The sequence below is a fragment of the Ahaetulla prasina genome, chromosome 2 (assembly GCF_028640845.1).
Source record: "Ahaetulla prasina isolate Xishuangbanna chromosome 2, ASM2864084v1, whole genome shotgun sequence".
Classification (NCBI taxonomy): domain Eukaryota; kingdom Metazoa; phylum Chordata; class Lepidosauria; order Squamata; family Colubridae; genus Ahaetulla; species Ahaetulla prasina.
This window is the reverse complement of record NC_080540.1, coordinates 39,294,758-39,313,891: the sequence shown is the minus strand read 5'-3', so window position 1 is coordinate 39,313,891 and position 19,134 is coordinate 39,294,758. Positions and strand designations below refer to the sequence as shown.

Genomic DNA, 19,134 nt, shown 5'->3' with positions numbered 1-19,134 from the left:
GCCTATTAATAATAGCACAAAGAACTGAAAGCAGAGGTACCTGATTGTTGCTATAACATTTCTCTAACTTGGAAGGTTCACATCAGCACCTTACACTTTTGCAGGTTTGCCTGAACATTCCCACATTATAGAAAGAGAAAGAGGAGAGAGAAAAAAATTCTGAAAATTTGTACAAAATTTCAAAATAAAGCAAATAGAAATTTCACAACAATCTTATAATGAAATCATTTGCTAGAATCAGACTATTCCTTTTTAAGTTGTTATAAGAAGACTAGTTGCAGCAATCCCATTTTTTGTTGTCAGGTAATACCACATGGTTGCAGCATCCTGCAGTCCTATGATTATTATTTGTGTCATCCTGCCAAATTCCCTATGTACCTTCTTTGCAAGAAGACAGCAGCCAAGGTTGCATATGATGATTGCATGCCTACCTGGTTTGGTTTAAAACAGCACATACTGGGAAAGTAGATGTTCTTCTGAATGAAGCTAGCAGAATTATTACCGGATAAACCTATCCCTCTAGATAAAATCTACCACTGGTATTGCCCCTCCTGCTGTTTACACAGAAGAAGAAGCATACAGAAAGAGGCTTCAATCATCAATATCTGGACCAGGGGTCTCCAACCTTGGTCCCTTCAAGACTTGTGGGCTTCAAGTCCCAAAGCTGGCTGAGGAACTCTGGGAGTTGAAGTCCACAAGTCTTAAAGGGACCAAGGTTGGAGACCCTGATCTATTCTAGACAACACCCTCTCTATGGCCTACAACCAGTTCATCAGAGATTAAAACCTAGGAAAAGCTTCCTTATCTCAACGGAAGACTTCAAAGAATTGAAAAGCAGAGAAGACCTATGGAAAATTACAAAGAACCAACATTGGATGGAACCAACAGAGAAGCTGGCAGCTGGGCCTGGAAAGTATGGGAATGGGACTGTGCATGGATAAAAGATCCAGAGATACTCTGAATAAATGGAACTATACAGTGGCTTCTTCCCTTTGTGATTGTGGTGACATTCAGACAACACCACAAATGTATAACTGCCCTTTGTGTCCTGATCAATGCACATTTGAAGACTCATGACAGAATGACAGAATGCAATTTAGGTTGCTAGTTTCTGGGAAAGCTCTATTTAACTTGTATCTATGCAACTAGACAGACCCATCGTAAGACAACGTGGTACAGCAGTGTGCTAACTCTGAATCGTCATCGGATGAGTGGCTATTAAAATAGGCTCACCTGTACTTGCAAAAGTGGCTATCAGGAAGAGAGATTTATTTCACCCTTCTGAAGATTCAAAATAATAGTTCAATTGATTGTTTTATATAAAATAATATTATATTATATAATGAATGATTGCAATTAAAAAAAATACTTAAAAACACATTTTCCAGGTTACAGACCAGAGCATTCCAGATTCTATCAGGAATTTTCCAATGGTGAGAAATACACTCTAGCTTATGATTACTATGCACATAGAAAAAGCATGTAACTAAAGCACATGTATCCATTTTTGTTTTTAGGGCTTATATTGGTGCTTAAAATCATTTTTTTCTGATAGAAATAGAATACAATTGCAAAAAAACTCTTGCAACTGCATGTATTTATCTGTAGTCCATATGTCTGTACTTGGTTACAATATTACTGCAATAAATACTAATGAAAATTAATACTGTACAACAACAGATCTACTGTTACTTGTAATTTTGATAATTTTGTATAGTCTGGCACTTAGACCATTACCACTGCATTATCTGAAAGTTCATCCATGTGAACATTAATTCTTCATATTCATGCACATACATACATATTAGAAAAGAAACAGGTGTCTCAATTTGGTTGGAATTAAAACTAGATTCAGGAAAGATTCAAGGACTCTGTGAGTTTTGGTCCTGTTTTAGGCATGAAGGCCAGCTGCTGACTTTCTTTCTCTCTCTCAGCCCAATCCACCTCACAGGGTTATTGTTGTGGGAAAAACAGGAAGAGGAAAGTGTGTTTTCTGTCTTGAGTTTTTTGTCAAAATAATGAAGGTGGGATATAGATTAAAAAAACTAAACAAGCTACATAAAATAAACAGCAGCTAGTATATGGAAGATAAAGAAGGGGCCTCTGGTGGCTCAGCAGACTAAGTCTGTCTGTTATTAACAGCAGCTGCTTGCAGTTACTGCAGGTTCTAGTCCCACCAGGCCCAAGATTGACTCAGCCTTCCATCCTTTATAAGGTAGGTAAAATGAGGACCCAGATTGTTGGGGGCAATAAAAAGTTCACTTTGTATATAATATACAAATGGATGAAGACTATTGCTTAACACAGTGTAAGCCGCCCTGAGTCTTCGGAGAAGGGCGGGATATAAATTCAAATTAAAAAAAAAAAAGAAGAGAGTACTAGAACCCATTCATAATTTCATTTATTGATTTCAATTACTCAGACAATTATTTGATTGCAGGCTTCTGATTGCATTTTAAAGTATGTATTCCTAGACCTAGGCTTTTGTGGAATAACTATTATTTATAGACGTACCAGTAAACATAACCAAAAAATACACTGCAGGCTGCTAAAACGTCATAGAAAGTTGACTTTAACCACTCGAGTTTTACCGGCATTAAAAACAAAAAAGGACAGGGCTGATGATTTAACTTCACAGTAATGTTTGTTTTTTTCTGTCAAGTATACAACCTTTCGGTTAAGAAAGGAGCCAATTTTTTTTTTTGGCTAACATGAGAGATTAAAAATCAGAGGGTGCATGTTTGTTTAATTTTTTCCCTCCTCTTCTCTGACCTCTAGAACAGTTTAAGTAAATTTTGTGGTAAAGCAAAGACCACAAGCACAGAGGGCATCTGAGACAGTCATAGTGTCTGAATATGCTTTCTTTGGTATTGGCAACATTGCTTTGATTAAAGATTTGACCCATTGCTGGAGTTTGTACACTTTTATTTTCCTTCCCCCAAAAAACTATAACCGAATTAAATAACGCAGAGGCAACTAATCTTACTTATATATATTTAAAAGATTTTATACTGTAAGTCCAGTTTCATTTTGAAATGTAATGATATATCTTCATCTCTTCATGACCCATGCACAATTCAGTAGACGAAATATTTTAGGCTTCTAAATTTTCATGGGAAAGGAGGGTTAAAAAAAATTATACTCTGTCTAGAGTCTGTTCCCCAATCTCTTATAAGATATATTGAAAAGACTGAGACAGCCAGAATCTCCTGCAGGGGAATGTGAGAAGTAAAGTAAGTGACAATACTGGCTTTTGTTCAACAACTGTTAATACACTTTGTGACTCCTTCAAAATCCAGTTTGGAAAGTCAGCATTTCAGCAGCATTTGGAGATTTAGCAATGGCTTCTCCCCAGACCACATAAAGCCTCTTCACAAATCACAGAATGTTCCCCAGATCACAGCTCACGAAAACCAGAATATCACTACAGGGAGTCCTCGTCTTATGACCGTATGGAGCCTGCACAGCTGCGATGGTCATAAAGTGGGTCATCATGTGACCAACCTGATTTTATGAATCTTTTGAGGTGGTTGTTAAGGAAACTCTATGGGGTTTTTTTGCCAAAAACTGGAATTAAATGCTGTTTTTTGGCAAAAACGTTGCAAAATTGCAGTTATGTGACAGTGGGATACTGCAAATGGCATTAAATGTGGACCGGCTCTTGAGCATCCAAAATCCGGTCATGTGACCATGGAGGGGTAGGGCTAAGTATCTTTGGGGTGATTTATCATAACTCTGAATAGGTGCTAAGTGACTGGTCGTAAGTCAAGGACTGCCTGTTTCTAAGATGGGATACCACATTACTTAGGAGACAAATTCAAGATATCTCAAGACTGAGAAATTGTGTGGATGCCCATTTCCAATTAATGTAGCTGCCTTATTTTATATAAAAGAGGAGATTTTGTTTTACATAATGTAAGAGAAGCTGAATAGGCCTTCAAGCCTTTTTCTTCTCTGAATTCCCCCTGCTGCATGTGGAAAAAATGTTTGGCATAATGGTACACAAATAGAGAATATGCAGTCCCTCAGTTCAGTGCATTTCTTTTTCTATTAAAAAGAGGATAATTTATAGCCTACTTTACATATGAACTGAGACACCAAGCCCAGTTCAAGCTTCCAAAACCTTGTTAAAGTCAAGGGGAACTCCAATACTTGGCAAAACATCACGAATTATGTCTGTCCAAGACTTCTTTTAGGCAACATGTATACAGTTCTGTGTGTTGCTCATTAAAACCACTGGGAAGCTTTTACTCAAAGAAACAGGCTTTTTACTCAGACAAAGGAACAGCAAGGCAACCAAAACCGACGGCTCCAAGCTCAACTATAGAAACTGCGTGCAAACATTATACCAGAAAATGTCCTCTGGTTTATGTTTGATTGATTCAGTGGTTCGATTTCAAGATGACATTGAAAAGGGCAGGGAATAATATTCTTATTTCTATTTCTGAGATCAATGTTTCAAAAAATAATGATTGCAGAGTCTTAAAAGAGAATTGGAACAAAATCTTCAAGTTACACTTTCAAGTAATTTCATTGCCTGAAATAGTAATGATAATAATAAGTACCTAATGTTCATTAATTTCTTTCAGTGACTTTGCACACTATTGGCAAAGAAAATGGAAAGATGGAAAGGTTTGCTTTTAATGAGTAAGTGCACTGTAGTCTAAAAATAGTAAAAATGTAAAGACATGGGAAGAGACTGAAATATCATGAAGGAGGAAGAGAAGTCTGATGTATTAAAATAATTTCCTGCAACGTAAGTAAGTACCTGACCGAACTGAATAAGTGAACCAGTATTTACAATGATAACTACACTCGGCAATTTCCTCAAACTGAACTCTTCCAGAAATGTCAAATTATGACTTTCATCATCCCTAATCACCATGACAACTGGCCATGCAGCTATTTGTGAGGGAGTATATCATAATTGCCCTGGGGAAGGCTACTATAACATCTTCAGCTATTTAATCATTCATACAACCATTTTATTTTACCCTGTATCTGAATGATTTGTTAATTTCTAAGAAAAGACTCCAGATGTTAGGATACCTCAGCCATAATGAGAACAACAACAAAAGGCATTCAGAGTTGCAAACCTAAACTTGTGTAGCTTCTTCTCCGGAAATATTACACTACTAACCAGAGCATACAAAACATTTGCTAGGCCAATTCTCAAATACAGCTCATCTGTCTGGTACCCGCACTGCATATCAGACATTAATACAATTGAGCGCATCCAGAAATATTTCACAAGAAGAGTCCTCCACTCCTCTGCTCGCAACAAAATACCTTATGCCACCAGACTTGAAATTCTGGGTTTAGAAAATTTAGAACTACGCCGCCTTCACTATGACCTGAGCATAGCTCATAAAATCATCTGCTACAATGTCCTTACTTGTCAATGACTACTTCAGCTTCAACCACAACAATACACAAGCACACAATAGATACAAACTTAAAGTGAACCGCTCCAAACTCGATTGCAGAAAATACGACTTCAGTAACAGAGTTGTTAATGCCAGGAATGCACTACCAGACTCTGTGGTCTCATCCCAAAACCTCCAAAACTTTAACCTAAGACTGTCTACTGTTGACCTCACCCCATTCCTAAGAGGTCTGTAAGGGGCGTGCATAAGAGCACCAGTGTGCCTACCATCCCTGTCCTAATGTACCTTTTAATTGTATTCATTTTATGTATTCAATTCACGCTTATACTTATATATATATATCTTATCTCATATGTACTCAACAAAATAAATAAATAAATAAATAAATAGTTCAGAACTTTTCAAAGATCATTGTAACTTCAGACAGTCACTAAGCGAATGGTTGTAAGTGGAGAACTACCTTCACTTAAATTTGGGTGAGTTTTACTCGGCAGCAACCGGAGAGTATAATTGTTACTCCTATTTGCACCTCCTTTCCCTCCACCTTCGGAACCTGAGGCTGAGCATTTTGCAGGGTTTTTGCCACTCAACCCTGAGCTGCCCCTAATCTGAGATTTCTATCAGACCATTACACTTCCCCTCGCCGCCCCTTGTCAGATGTGTGGGATGGGTGGCACTTCTGACATCTGAAAGGAAATTATTTTAAAGCAGGCTGTTATAATAGGGCAAGGTGGCTCTTTAAGAATTCAATTAACTTTCAGGCTCTTTTGCAATCAATCATCCCAGAGCACGTCCTGCCACTCTTCATTCCAGGCAGAGTGTCCGGAGACTGCCCAGATGTTTCAGCCTCCGGTTCTCCTCCGTGGAAAGTTTCCGCCTGGAGGCTGCTGCATGTAGACGTTCTGTTCTCCTGACTCTCCTTAATCTAGAGTCCTGTCAGAGCTGTCACATGAAGAGTGAATCATGGGCCTTGCAGAGAGCCCTTGAGCCTGGAGAGGAGCTCAGGGCAGGCAGCTGCACAAAACCCCGCACCCCAATGCACGTTCTCCTCACAGAGTTTTACAGCTCAACCTTTGGATAATCCCAGAAGCTGACTGACAGGCCCTGTTTGTTCAATAACAGAAATTTGCCAAAAACAAATTGGCTGTCTTTCAAACCGACACCCTGGCCTGGGCTCCTTAGACTCACCTTCTCCTCCCCGGTTCCCCCACCTCCACCCTTCTCCACATTCCATCTTCTTCACTCTAAACAAACCGGAATTATAAAAGAATGTGGCTGCCTCGCTGGCCTTCATAGAGTTGTACTCTGTCCCTCCTCCCTGCTTTTCTTCTTCTGTTTCCCAGGATAACATATAATCCTTTGCACCTGCAAATGCTCCACAGACTGCCGACTGCCAAGAATCCACCACGTGTCCTTGCTTCCATGACCAAAGTTCCTGTGTTTAAAGAGAGAGAGAGAGAGAGAGAGGGAGAGGAGGTGGGTGGACAAAATGTTAGTCTCTGCCTTGCTTGCAGCTTGCTACTTTCCTATTAGGGTGAGTGGGTGCTAGAGTTTTAAATGGCTATTTTTGTGGCATCTTCATTTATAGAATGAGTGGTCTCTTCTACCCACCATTCACCACCCACCCTGCCAAAAGGCCACATGTGAAAGTGGTTGATCTGACGAATGATAAACAGCACTGAAGCTTGTTTGCAGAGAGTTAAATACATACTTGTTTCAGCCTGGATAAAATGCAGTTTTGCAGATACTGCCCGGATCTTTCTTCCTCTTGGGAAGATAAAACATGAACAAAAAATACTGGAAAAAATACCAGCACTGACTTCCAAGCTGAATATTCATGCCAAACAATATCTTTTCCAAACAACTGTTCCACATTATACCCAACACTTTTGGCTTATATTAATAGTATTACGCTATAGTAAGTTGAGCAGTCCCAAAGCTAAGCAATCATCACTATTAACAGTAATCTTAATGAGGCAGAAAAATGGCCAGAAAATAGTAACTTGCCCTAGACAACCCGCTAACTCTGTGTTTCTCTACCTTGGCAACTTTAAGACATGTGGACTTCAACTTCCAGAATTCCCCAGTCTAGAGAATTTGGGAAGTTGAACTCCACATGTCTTAAAGTTGCCAAGGTTGAGAAACATTGTTCTAACTATATGGCCTAATAGTTTTAGGGGCTTTTAAACTGAGTTTAATTTAAGTTTTAGTTTTTATTTAATTTTAGCTGTTAGCCAAATTGAATAAGTCTTTTAATAATGATCTTAATTTTTATATTCCTGTTTTATATTCCTGTTTTATTTGGCTGTAAACCGCCCTGAGTCCTTCGGGAGAAGGGCGGTATAGAAATCAAAACAATAAATAAATAAATGGCTAAATTGTTTAGATGGTATAGAGTTTTATATATCTAACAGCTGAGCTGTGCATCTGTATTCCCACCTGACCCACATTTTGGGCAGAAACATCTAAACTGAAAGCCAATTTACAGTTTCAAAAATAATAGCTAATTATGAGCACATTCTCCTCCAGTCTTCCCAGAAAACTGATTGACAAGCAGCTGTATCAATTCCTTAAACAGCAGCCCCAATTCCAGGGCATTTAAAAAAAAAATCTGAAGAATGAAATTTCAACAGCCGAGTCTTGTATCAATAGATAGAGCATATCCAAGCAAGGCTCATCTCACAACCACAAAAGCCACAACTATTTCTGGAGAAAGACTGAGATTCAAAAGTTCAAGCTAAGCCCAGCCTTCTTTGTGATGCCTTCCAGATGTTTTGGAGTACCTTAGCTGCTTTCAACAGCATGGTCAGCGATAAGGAATGGTGGAAGTTTCATCAGAAAACATCTGAGGGCACCAAATTACAAAGAGGTATTACAGATGGTATTATCTCTAACCTAGGTACCTGTTAAGTTCTAAAAAAGTTGAACGGAGAGACAAGAACCAAGAAAACTGGACAACAACCTTCCATATAAGAAGTCAAAGCAATTTAGATCAGGGGTCTCCAACCTTGGTCCCTTTAAGACTTGTGGACTTCAATTCCCAGAGTCCCTCAGCCAGGAGTTGAAGTCCACAAGTCTTAATGGGACCAACGTTGGAGACCCCTGATTTAAATGACCATGGCCAAAAGGAGAATGCAAACTGGCCAACAGGAAATAAGATAATCCCCTTACAAAGAGGCCAATTTAATTATGGTGTTTCCACAAGGCAGGGAAAGCCCTACTCTCTGAATCATTTAAAAATAGACCACAGAATGCAGCACTTGAGAGCATACTACAGGGAATAATTCTCCACTGGCACTTGACATAAATGAGCTAACATGTTTCTTTCCATTTCCTTGTTTTACATGGAGAGCCAGCTGAAAATGTGAAAGGGAAAAGGAGGAGGAAAAAACCTATCTGCTAAAGGGGAGGATAATTTTTTTTATCACAATTGCAAAGTCTATGAAGTTTGGTGGGATTTTTAACCTAGGGAACAAGGATGAGTATATATTTTCTTGAGGAGTGCATTATGCTGAAGGACTGTCTGCCAGAACTTTAATCCAAAAATGGGTTCAAAGAATGAGTTTTCTCACTGTCCACTCCTCTCTCCCTCCCTCACACACATACTTCCTTCTCTTCCACACATACGCCTCTCTTTTTCCATTCTCTTCCCTTCCATAAATTTATCAGGGTGGGACTGAGGGCTTCCACCTGAGATGTGAGCCAATCAATGGCAGAAATCTACTCTCCCACTACATTTAATATGCTTGCTATTCTTCTCTCAACTCCCTTCCCCTCCTTCCCTTTTCTTTCTCCTTTCCATCTTCCTTCTCATACTGGTCTCTCCTGCGTGTAATTAGGCAGAATGTCATATGTAAAATTTTGCATGGCATTTTATTCATTTATGCTACATATAACATTGGGAGCTTGGGAAGATATATGTGGAATCCCATAATAAGACTGTATGGGGCCTTTTGAATCTGATTTAAAAATCCCTTGGAGTCTATTGCTTAAATTGCATTATGGTTTGAGTTGCTCTGTAAGTGAGATGAAAGATCTCTAAATTAGAATGTAGATGATGGATGGACGGACAGAGAGACAGACCAAGATAGAGAGTTATATGATAGATAGATAGTTTTCCGCCACTAGGAAAACCAAGGATTACTCTAACTATGGTATTGTTTTTAGATATTCTGTCTCAAGATGCTGTTTTGTTGTGAAATATTCTTTATTATGTGTGTTGTAATTACTTCTTCCAAATAACCTCATAAGGTGAATGCTTATGAGGCATCAGATCAGATAATATTTTCTGCCTCTCTGAAAAAAAATTGATATAAATGCCTGGCAGGGGAAGATGGCTCAAATCTGATGTCCTTCAGAATTGTTCACAGCTATCACAAGCCAGCCATAGTTGAAAGGCTGAGTTTAAAATTCCTTTGTAAATATTTTTTTTTAAAAAAATGAAAATCTCAAAAGAGTATCTGTACCTCCTTGATATGCCTATATTCATGGATAGACAGATATGAGAACCACTGTAGTGGTTATTGTCATGGACTGGTATCAAAGAGAACCAGGTTCAAGTCCACCCTCAACTACAGAAGTTTACTGGATTTCTTCGGGACGCTCATTCCCTCTTTCTCTCTCTCTCTCCCTCCCTACCTCATAGGTCAGCTCTTGCTGGGATAAATACAAAAGACCTCTCCATGGAAGGCACCTTGAGCTCTTGGAGCAAAAGCAGGAGATACACATATCAAAGAAATAAAATAAATAACTACATATTGAAGTATTTCCTCTGTGGAATTAAGAAATTAAACAGTGAAAAGCAAGTTTCTGTATAGGAATATTTTTCAACTGTTTATGAAGACTAAATAGGGCCTCTCAATTGTAGCCATCAATTTCTAAGATTTCCTTTATGGAACCAAAACAGAACAAACAAAACCCACACAAGCAACCTACGTAGTTGTGTGGGTCTACTACTTGGGACCACATTTCAGGGAGACGTTTAAAGCGTCCAGGGCACCCAAGTGATTTCCCCACACAAAAAGGGCATACATTTACCATTGATAGTGCAGTGAAGATTTTTCAACTAATTGTTCCTGAACATCTTATCTTGGGATACATTCCTAAGAAGTCCCCAGATATAAGATTCTGCATCGGTTAAGGATAGGCAAGAAAACAGAAAAGATAACGAGAGGGAAGTTTAAAAAAAGGATTTGTGTATACACACATGGCTAGTACAAATTGGCAGTCTTTTTGAAGTGCAAAATTACTCCTCTCCTCATTTTGTTCTCAGATCTGGTTTTAGAGGCGGAAAATCCACAAACTAGTGTGATACATTGCAATAATATACTATGACGCATGACAAACCACTTGCTGCCTTGTTGTGGGATTTCAAACACTGATGCTCAAAACTTGTGTCCTTGACCCAGAATATAAGATACTACTAATTGATAATATACCATTCTAATCAATATCACATACTATTGTGTTAAAGTGTCTTTCTGATAGAGATTAGGGGCGTGCATAAGAGCATAAGGGGCGTGCATAAGAGCACAAATGTGCCTACCGTTCCTGTCCTATTGTTCCTTTTCCTTATATCAAATTAACATAGTTATTGCATTCTTTTGCTTATATATATATTTTTCTTACATGATGTGTTGTTGTTTTATGTCGAAGTTTATATACTGTTGTGACAAATGAAATAAATAAAAAAAAGAACTAGTGGAACCCCAACAACAGCAATAGTTATATTGGTTTGGGGATGTCTCATGGCTCACTGGGACCAAATAATAATCCAACACTGTGTGATTGGATAACACAAGATAGCCCCAGCCTTTTAAATTTACATGAATAAATGTAGTACAGATAATCCTCAACTTACAAACTATTCATTTAGTGACCATTCAAAGTTACAACCACACTGAAAAAAAAATGACTTATAAACTTTTTTCACACTTATGACCACTGCAGCATTCCCATGGTCACGTGATCAAAATTCGGACACTCAGCAACTGCATGCATTTATGATGGTTGCAGTGTCCTGGGGTCACATGATCACCTTTTGCGACCTTCTGACATGCAAAGTCAACAGGGAAGCCAGATTCACTTAACAACCGTGTTGCCAACTTAACAACTGCAGTGATTCACTGAACAACTATCGCAAGAAAGTTTGTAAAATGGGGCAAAAACTCATTTAACAACTACCTTGTTTGGCAATAAAAATGTTGGGCTGAACTGCGGTCATAAGTCAAGGGCTACCTGTATTTTGACAAAGTCAAAAGACAAACATGAACCCCAATGCCCCTAAAACAGACACTTGATTAACCATAAACTAAAGTATTCAAGGTTTTCCCAGTTGCAATGTATGGCTGTGAAAGTTGGACCATAAGGAAGGCTGAGCGCCAAAGAATTGAGGCCTTTGAACTCTGGTGCTGGAGAAGACTCCTGCGAGTCCCTTGGACTGCAAGGTAATCAAACTGTTGGGCATCAACGTCCTAGAGGGCATCAACCCTGACTGCTCTTTAGAAGGCCAGATCCTGAAGATGAAACTCAAATACTTTGGCCACCTAATGAGAAGGAAGGACTCACTGGAGAAGAGCCTAATGCTGGGAATGACTGAGGGCAAAAGAAGAAGGAGACGGCAGAGAATGAGGTCGGCACGATGTAAAAAAGATGTTGAGACTCTAGAAAGGGTGCAGAGAAGAGCAACAAAGATGATTAGGGGACTGGAGGATAAAACATATGAAGAACGGTTGCAGGAACTGGGTATGTCTAGTTTAACAAAAAGAAGGACTAGGGGAGACATGATAGCTGTGTTCCAATATCTCAGGGGCTGCCACAAAGAAGAGGGAGTCGGGCTGTTCTCCAAAGCACCTGAGGGTAGAACAAGAAGCAATGGGTGGAAACTGATCAAAGAAAGAAGCAACTTAGAACTAAGGAGAAATTTCCTGACAGTTAGAACAATTAATAAGTGGAACGACTTGCCTTCAGAAGTTGTGAATGCTCCAACACTGGAAATTTTTAAGAAAATGTTGGATAACCATCTGACTGAGATGGTGTAGGGTTTCCTGCCTGGGCAGGGGGTTGGACTAGAAGGCCTCCAAGGTCCCTTCCAACTCTGATGTTATGTTATGTTATGTTATGTTATGTTATGTTATGTTATGTTATGTTATGTTATGTTATGTTATGTTATGTTATGTTATGTTATGTTATGTTATGTTATGAGGTGGATGGATGGAGTCACTGAAGCAGCACGCATGAGCTTAAATCAACTCCGTGGGATAGTAGAGGACAGGAAGGTCTGGAGGAACGTTGCCCATGCGGTTGCAATGGGTCGGACACGACTTCGCAACTAACAACAACAACAAAGTGTTCAAATAAGATTGTATGTATTTTGCTATTCTAAGAGAAACACTGGAAAACAACAAAAGCTATTTATCAGTTTCTTTTAGGTCTAATTATCGCTGGACTTAAAAATTCCCTGGCTAACTCACCCTACATCTTTCTAATATTCCTTTATCTGATTGCCTGGAGCATGTACTATTGAAGACAGCAGGATATAATTAATCATGTTTTTGTTCCAGGGCAATACCTGTTCCCACCAGTGTTCCCAATATCAGAAAGCAAAATATGACAAGCAGTGCACTTTTACAGCAGACCGTGATGCCAAGCCTGTGTCATGTGTATTTTATTAGATCCAAGCCTGAATAGAAGACTTTGTTTTCCACTTCAAAGGACCTACCCCAATCTTGTGCTCTTCCTTCATGAATAACAAATTTGAAATAAATCTTTGGGATGAAACACATGGAAACGCATGCAACCTGGGCTGTCCCTGTTTTCCTGGGTCACTCATGTGCTATGTTCCATTAGTTTATTATTAAATAGCTTAAGAAATTCCGAAGTAGTACCTATGCTGGAAAGCAAATATATTTCTGTATTCCGTAAGATACAGAGAACATCTTTCTCAAAAGCTAAAGGCTATTCTTATGCTGGATTATATTATTTAAACCTCTGATACTTTTTATCAGGTGTCTTATCTTCATCCACCTGCTATAATTTCTACTAGTACCATACTTGCACATCACTGTTTGATAGATCATGGTTCTCTTGAAGGGGAGGAAAAGGTGCACTGTTGCATTCAATGCAGAAAACATTTCACTAATTCTGGACAAAGAAAACTATTCTTATCATTTTTCTTAAAAAAAGATCCATGCTACTTCATTAATAATGTTAAATCTTCTGCAAGTACTGGTAATCCTCCACTTACAACCGTTTATTTAAAGGTAAACGTAAAGGTTCCTCTCGCACATATGTGCTAGTCATTCCTGACTCTAGGGGGCGGTGCTCATCTCCGTTTCAAAGCCGAAGAGCCAGTGCTGTCCGAAGACATCTCCATGGTCATGTGGCTGGCATGAATAAACACCGAAGGCGCACAGAACGCTGTTACCTTCCCACCAAAGGTGGTCCCTATTTTTCCACTTGCATTTTTTACGTGCTTTCAAACTGATAAGTTGGCAGAAGCTGGGACAAGTGATGGGAACTCACTCCGTTACACGGCGCTACGGATTTGAACCACCAAACTGCCGACCTTTCTGATCGACAAACTCAGCATCTTAACCACTGAGCCACCACATCCCTCGGACACACTAAACCATTTGTTTAGTGACTGTTTAAAGTTACAACAACCATGAAAAAAGTAACTTATGACTGATTTTTACACTTACGACCGTTGCAGCCTCTCCATGCTCATGTAATCAAAATTCAGACACTTGGCAACTGGCATGTATTTATGACTGTTGCAGTGTCCCAGGGTCATGTGATCACCTTTTACAACCTTCTGACAAGAAAAGTTATTGAGAAAGCTAAAATTTACTTAACCGTGCTACTAACTTAAGAATGGTGAGAAGAACGGTTACAAAGGAAGCAAAAAATTCATTTAACTTGCTTGCTTAGCAACAGAAATTTTGGGCTCAACTGTGGTCACAAATCAAGGACCACCTGTACTTCAAAATGTTTAAGGTATTGAAATACCCATAAAAATCTTTGTACCTGCTTCTACCAAGCAGGTAGTTTATGAGAACATAAACTGAAACATTCTAGTAAAATTAGATCCAAACATTTTATATAAATAACGTTAGACTTTATTTGTAAATTTATTGTTTTATCGTAGAAAATAAAATACAAAACAGTAAAACAAACAAATAAAATGAAACAAAACAGAAACATACCTTCAGCCCTAACAACAACAACAAAAGATTAAAGAGTTTCAGACTTGCTGCTATTCTTCTTTTCTTCCTTGGTGTCAACAATCTGACACAATCTAGTGAAGCAGTCTGGTCACCTTTACACTAGGAAGAACTGCGTAGTCCTTCCTGCCTAATTCAAGATCGCCTCCTAGGCCAACCAAGTTCTTCCTTAGTTGCCAGAAAAGTTTTATAACCAACCTGCTTATGATGATCTATACTTTTGTATCCTTTCTTATATTCTTTTAATGTGTGAAGAAATTTAGATATACCATCCTTAAGATAGATTTTTTAAAAATATGCTCAAAGATACCCTTCTCCTTCATGATGATATATGTCAGGCTTTACTAAGCTCCCAACACTAAGTAACATTAGAAGAGCTCATAACAGAGATTAAATTCTATTATTATAATTCTGGGACTGACTTCCTTCAAAGATTCCTTCCAGCTTCTTCCAACTTTTGCTATAAACCTACATGTCCAAAAGATATTCTAATATCTTTCTAATGTCTGTAGGAAATCTTTCTTTGTTGACAATTTTGCAGCCCAACAAAAGAATAGTCCACCATACAATGAGATATTGGCAAAGAAGCACCAAATTCTCAAATTAGGGACTTCTCAAACTAGGAATCACACCCCAAGAAAGGTTGCAAAACATTTTAAAACCCAATCTGGCTTGCAAGGGTAAAACAGGAGCAGAGTCACTTTGGATAGCGAGATGGGCAGCATATACATTTAACAAATAAACACAAAAGTAAATAAAAGATGTCAAAACTCTATTAGGCTTGGCCTATACAAGCTTGCAGTAGCAACTATGGTACCACAAATTAGAAAATCCCCAGATTAAAATTTAATTTAATCATTAAAATAACATATTTATTTCTTGCACCAACACTGACATATTTATGTATTATTACAAAAATCCATGTAGCATTTGAAGGAATTGTGGTATTCACAGTTAGCTTTTGTGTGTGTGTGTGTGTGTGTGTGTGTGTGTGTGTGTGTGTGTGTTTGGTGCTATACAAACTGGTTGTTTAAATGCAAAGCCCTTGAAGAATAAATATATTTTTGATTATTATTATTTTTTGGTACATATTTAGAATGAAGCAGAGAGACTTTGTTTTCTAGAAAAAGGATTGCATTTCATTCTAAAAGCAGGTTTTGGAAGCCCTGGAGAAACACCCAGTGTTTCTGTTCTTTGGCAGCTTGTTTTCAAACAAGCTGTGTCTTTCCAAATTCTTAAGTGGTTTCAAAGGGTGTTTCAACGTTGCCAGTAAGGCCCATTCTCCTTGCTCTTGCCACGTACAGATGGTGCACAAGAATGTCTTTGACAGTATTTTAAAGTCACTGTGAATAACCATTCTTGTGACATGAATAAAGTAAGGGCTTGTTTGCTGAACAGCTGGGGATACAGTGTTCTTACCATGGCCGAGCGGAGGGGGGGTGGCGGGGAGAGAGACAGGGAAAGAAGAAAAGGCAACCATTAGGTGAATGGCAAGTACACTCCTACTGTCTGGAAGTGACATCACCTCCTTTGAAACGGTGCCCTAGAAATCGGGTTTCGGGGAAAGAGCACCCAACCAAATGGTAGACACGTTAGTGTTACAGAATGATCAGTGTTTAATCCCCCAAAGAAGCACAGTCGTTACACCGAGATGGAGAAATGAATGGTAGAACACTTATTGCACAGCTTGCAAGGAAATGGATTTAAAGCTTTTGTCTGGGTTTCATCTAGCCTCAGTTTTAATGCCACTGAGAACAGTATGAAGGGGAAATGGGAAGTGGGGGGGGTGAGCTGGAAAGGAAAGAGAGGGCTGTGAAAAGAGAATGAGAAAGAGACAGAAGAAAAAGAAATAAAGGAAAATAGACAGGCAGTTTGCATTTAGGGATTCTTTTTTTAAAAAAAACTTTCAGATGCCAAAAACAATTGATTTTTTAACGATGTGCATGAGAGTACTCTCACCATGAGCTGCCAAAAATAAAATCTGAAAAGTGAAAAAAACTAATAGCAATAGCAATAGCACTTATATACCGCTTCACAGTGCTTTATAGCCCTCTCTAAGCAGTTTACAGAGTCAGCATATTGCCCCCAACAACCTGGGTTCTCATTTTACCCACCTCGGAAGGATGGAAGGCTGAGTCAACCTTGAGCCACTCGGAATCAAACTCCTGGAGTGAAGCAGTGAGTTAGCCCTGCAATACTGCATTCTGACCACTGCACCACCATGGTTCTAATTAATCGTAACTAACAATTAAAAATAAAACAATTTGTGTAATACTTTAAAGGAACGAGCTATGCCATAGGTGCTTCCGAAGATGTTTTGCAGAGAAAAATTAAGCTGGTAGATTGGGATATGTTATGTATTCAAGCTGGTTTTGTCAGTCCTCAAGGCAAGAAAGAACAGTGTTCAAGCTGTTACTGAATATTTAGGTCAATGTAGGGAACAACAGTCCTGGAGCCCAATTTGGCCAACTTGCAACAACATTGGCTTTCGTTTTCCCTTATTCTCTCCTTTAGAGGACAGTGTGCTTGACATTTGAAAAAACTGGCAACCCTGCTCTATTCACTGTAACTCACAAAATTCTGGATAATTGAGTGAAAGACTGCAGGGTAAATAGACTAGGGGCATTCAAAGAATTGATGAATTATCTTCCCTGGAAATGTTCACAGACTACTTCTATGTTGTATTGGCCAAGACCATAGATCCCACAAGCCATTTGTTTTTTTGTTTTTTGTTTTTCAAATTAAAAGATCTAGTCAGGTTAAGATGAAATGCTTGCCAAAAAAAAAAAGTTTGTTTTACTGTTCAGGAGACAGCTTCTCACATACAGCTAAAAGGTAACTAGCAAAGATGCGACCCACCCATATCGTATTTGTAGTTTTTAGAGTCCAGAAGAATAGATGGGGCAAAATGTAGACATTAAAAAAAATATTTGAGGGGTTCAAGGCATTTTGACTGATCCACTATCCTTGCAGATATTTGAGGAACCCATTTTAATTCTTTAAAATTCCTGTAGAAAAGAATGAAACTTTGATTTGGGTTTCACAGACTGACTGATAAGACTTTTGTAGAAATGATTGGTTCATACTATTATGGTAAAACAAAAAGTTATGATTTGTTGTTAATGCCTTATTCTACTATAACAGATAGAGTTGGAAGTCAATGTTTCTTTTTCTTTCCCTACCCTTCCTCACTTTACTTTCCCCTTTTCCCTTCCCCTTCACTGTCCTCTTATTTGCTTTTGTATGTTGTATTTTATAAACTTTATAACCTAATAAAATGTCTTTGTAATTCTTTAAAATTCCTGGAACCTGCACTCTGAGACTTCTTCCTCACCTATGGAATGCAAAAGCATTGTTTTGTCAATGAAAGCTATGCAAAAATCTTAGCATATTCTTATAGCATCTATGAAATATGATAGCCAAATAAAAGTAAATATAATTAGTAACATTGTTCTCTGATTTACAGTTATTTGAAGCTGTAGATTTACCACAGATTTTCATCTATTCAGGTAGCTTTTAAATGGGAAATATATCATTAAGCTAAGTATACCACCGAAGTGGCTGAAATTTGCTAGCATCTGACAGGTTATAATGACCAATAGAAATATGTTGTGGTCAAAATCACACTTCAGGTAGGCAGGTGGCTTCAACATCCAAAATCCACTAGTATAATTTAAATGAAGAATGAAGAATTCAGGATATTATCTGAGGCTTGATTTTCAGAAATAGGTCAGTTTATGGACTCATCTTGAGCAAAAGATGTGCGTATGACTGCAGGAAATATTATATGCTAATGTATACTACATATTATAATATATTTATATATATTCCTATAATATTATAGGAAAACTATAATTTACAGCCAAATTTTTTAATACATCTCAGACCCTAAAAACCAAAACCTGAAAAATGAAAAAAAAAATCATTAAGAAAATTACAACTAATAATTAAAAAGAAAACAATTGTTGTAATACTTTAAAGCCATAGGTGCTGTGAGAAAACAGTCCACATTTGGAGCCACAATAAACCCTTACTATGATTGGTACTATATATATTTAATATGGGGAAAGAAGGAAATTTAAAAAAATATTGACACTGTTTACATATCTGCTCTGTTTTCTGCTCTATTGACTTTTCAAGGCAATATGTCTCTGTCTCTCTCCCTCTCTTACAGTCTATCACTCTCACTCTTAATTCCAAGAGAACACATTACATATAAAAAATACATAAACGGTTTCAAATTCAAACTAAAATTAGCAATAAAATAAATCCTAAAACCATTTAACAATTAAAACCAGTCAGTGTTGCTTGAAGAAGAAAGTTCTTACTCTAAGTCCCTACTATGTGGAGTCCCACAGGGTTCAGTGCTTTTTCCTCTCCTTTTCAACATCTACATGAGGCTGTTAGGTGAGCTCATCTGCCACCATGGGGTGAACTATCATCACATGATGAAGTTACCCAATTATTCATCTCCACCCCTGGCTATTTAAAAGATGCCATGAATGTATTATCCCAGTGTCTAG

The 19,134-nt window shown here is 38.2% G+C and overlaps 1 protein-coding gene across 3 annotated transcripts in view; it reads right to left on the bottom strand.

The window, feature by feature from the left end:
- Positions 1-19,134, bottom strand: part of SLC25A26 (solute carrier family 25 member 26) — a 144,944-nt gene that overhangs the window by 19,676 nt on the left and 106,134 nt on the right. For all 3 annotated transcript variants that reach the window (XM_058167184.1, XM_058167185.1, XM_058167186.1), the window contains one exon: positions 6,753-6,822. In XM_058167184.1, coding sequence (XP_058023167.1) covers positions 6,753-6,822 — 70 coding nt within the window. The remainder of the gene's footprint in view (positions 1-6,752; positions 6,823-19,134) is intronic.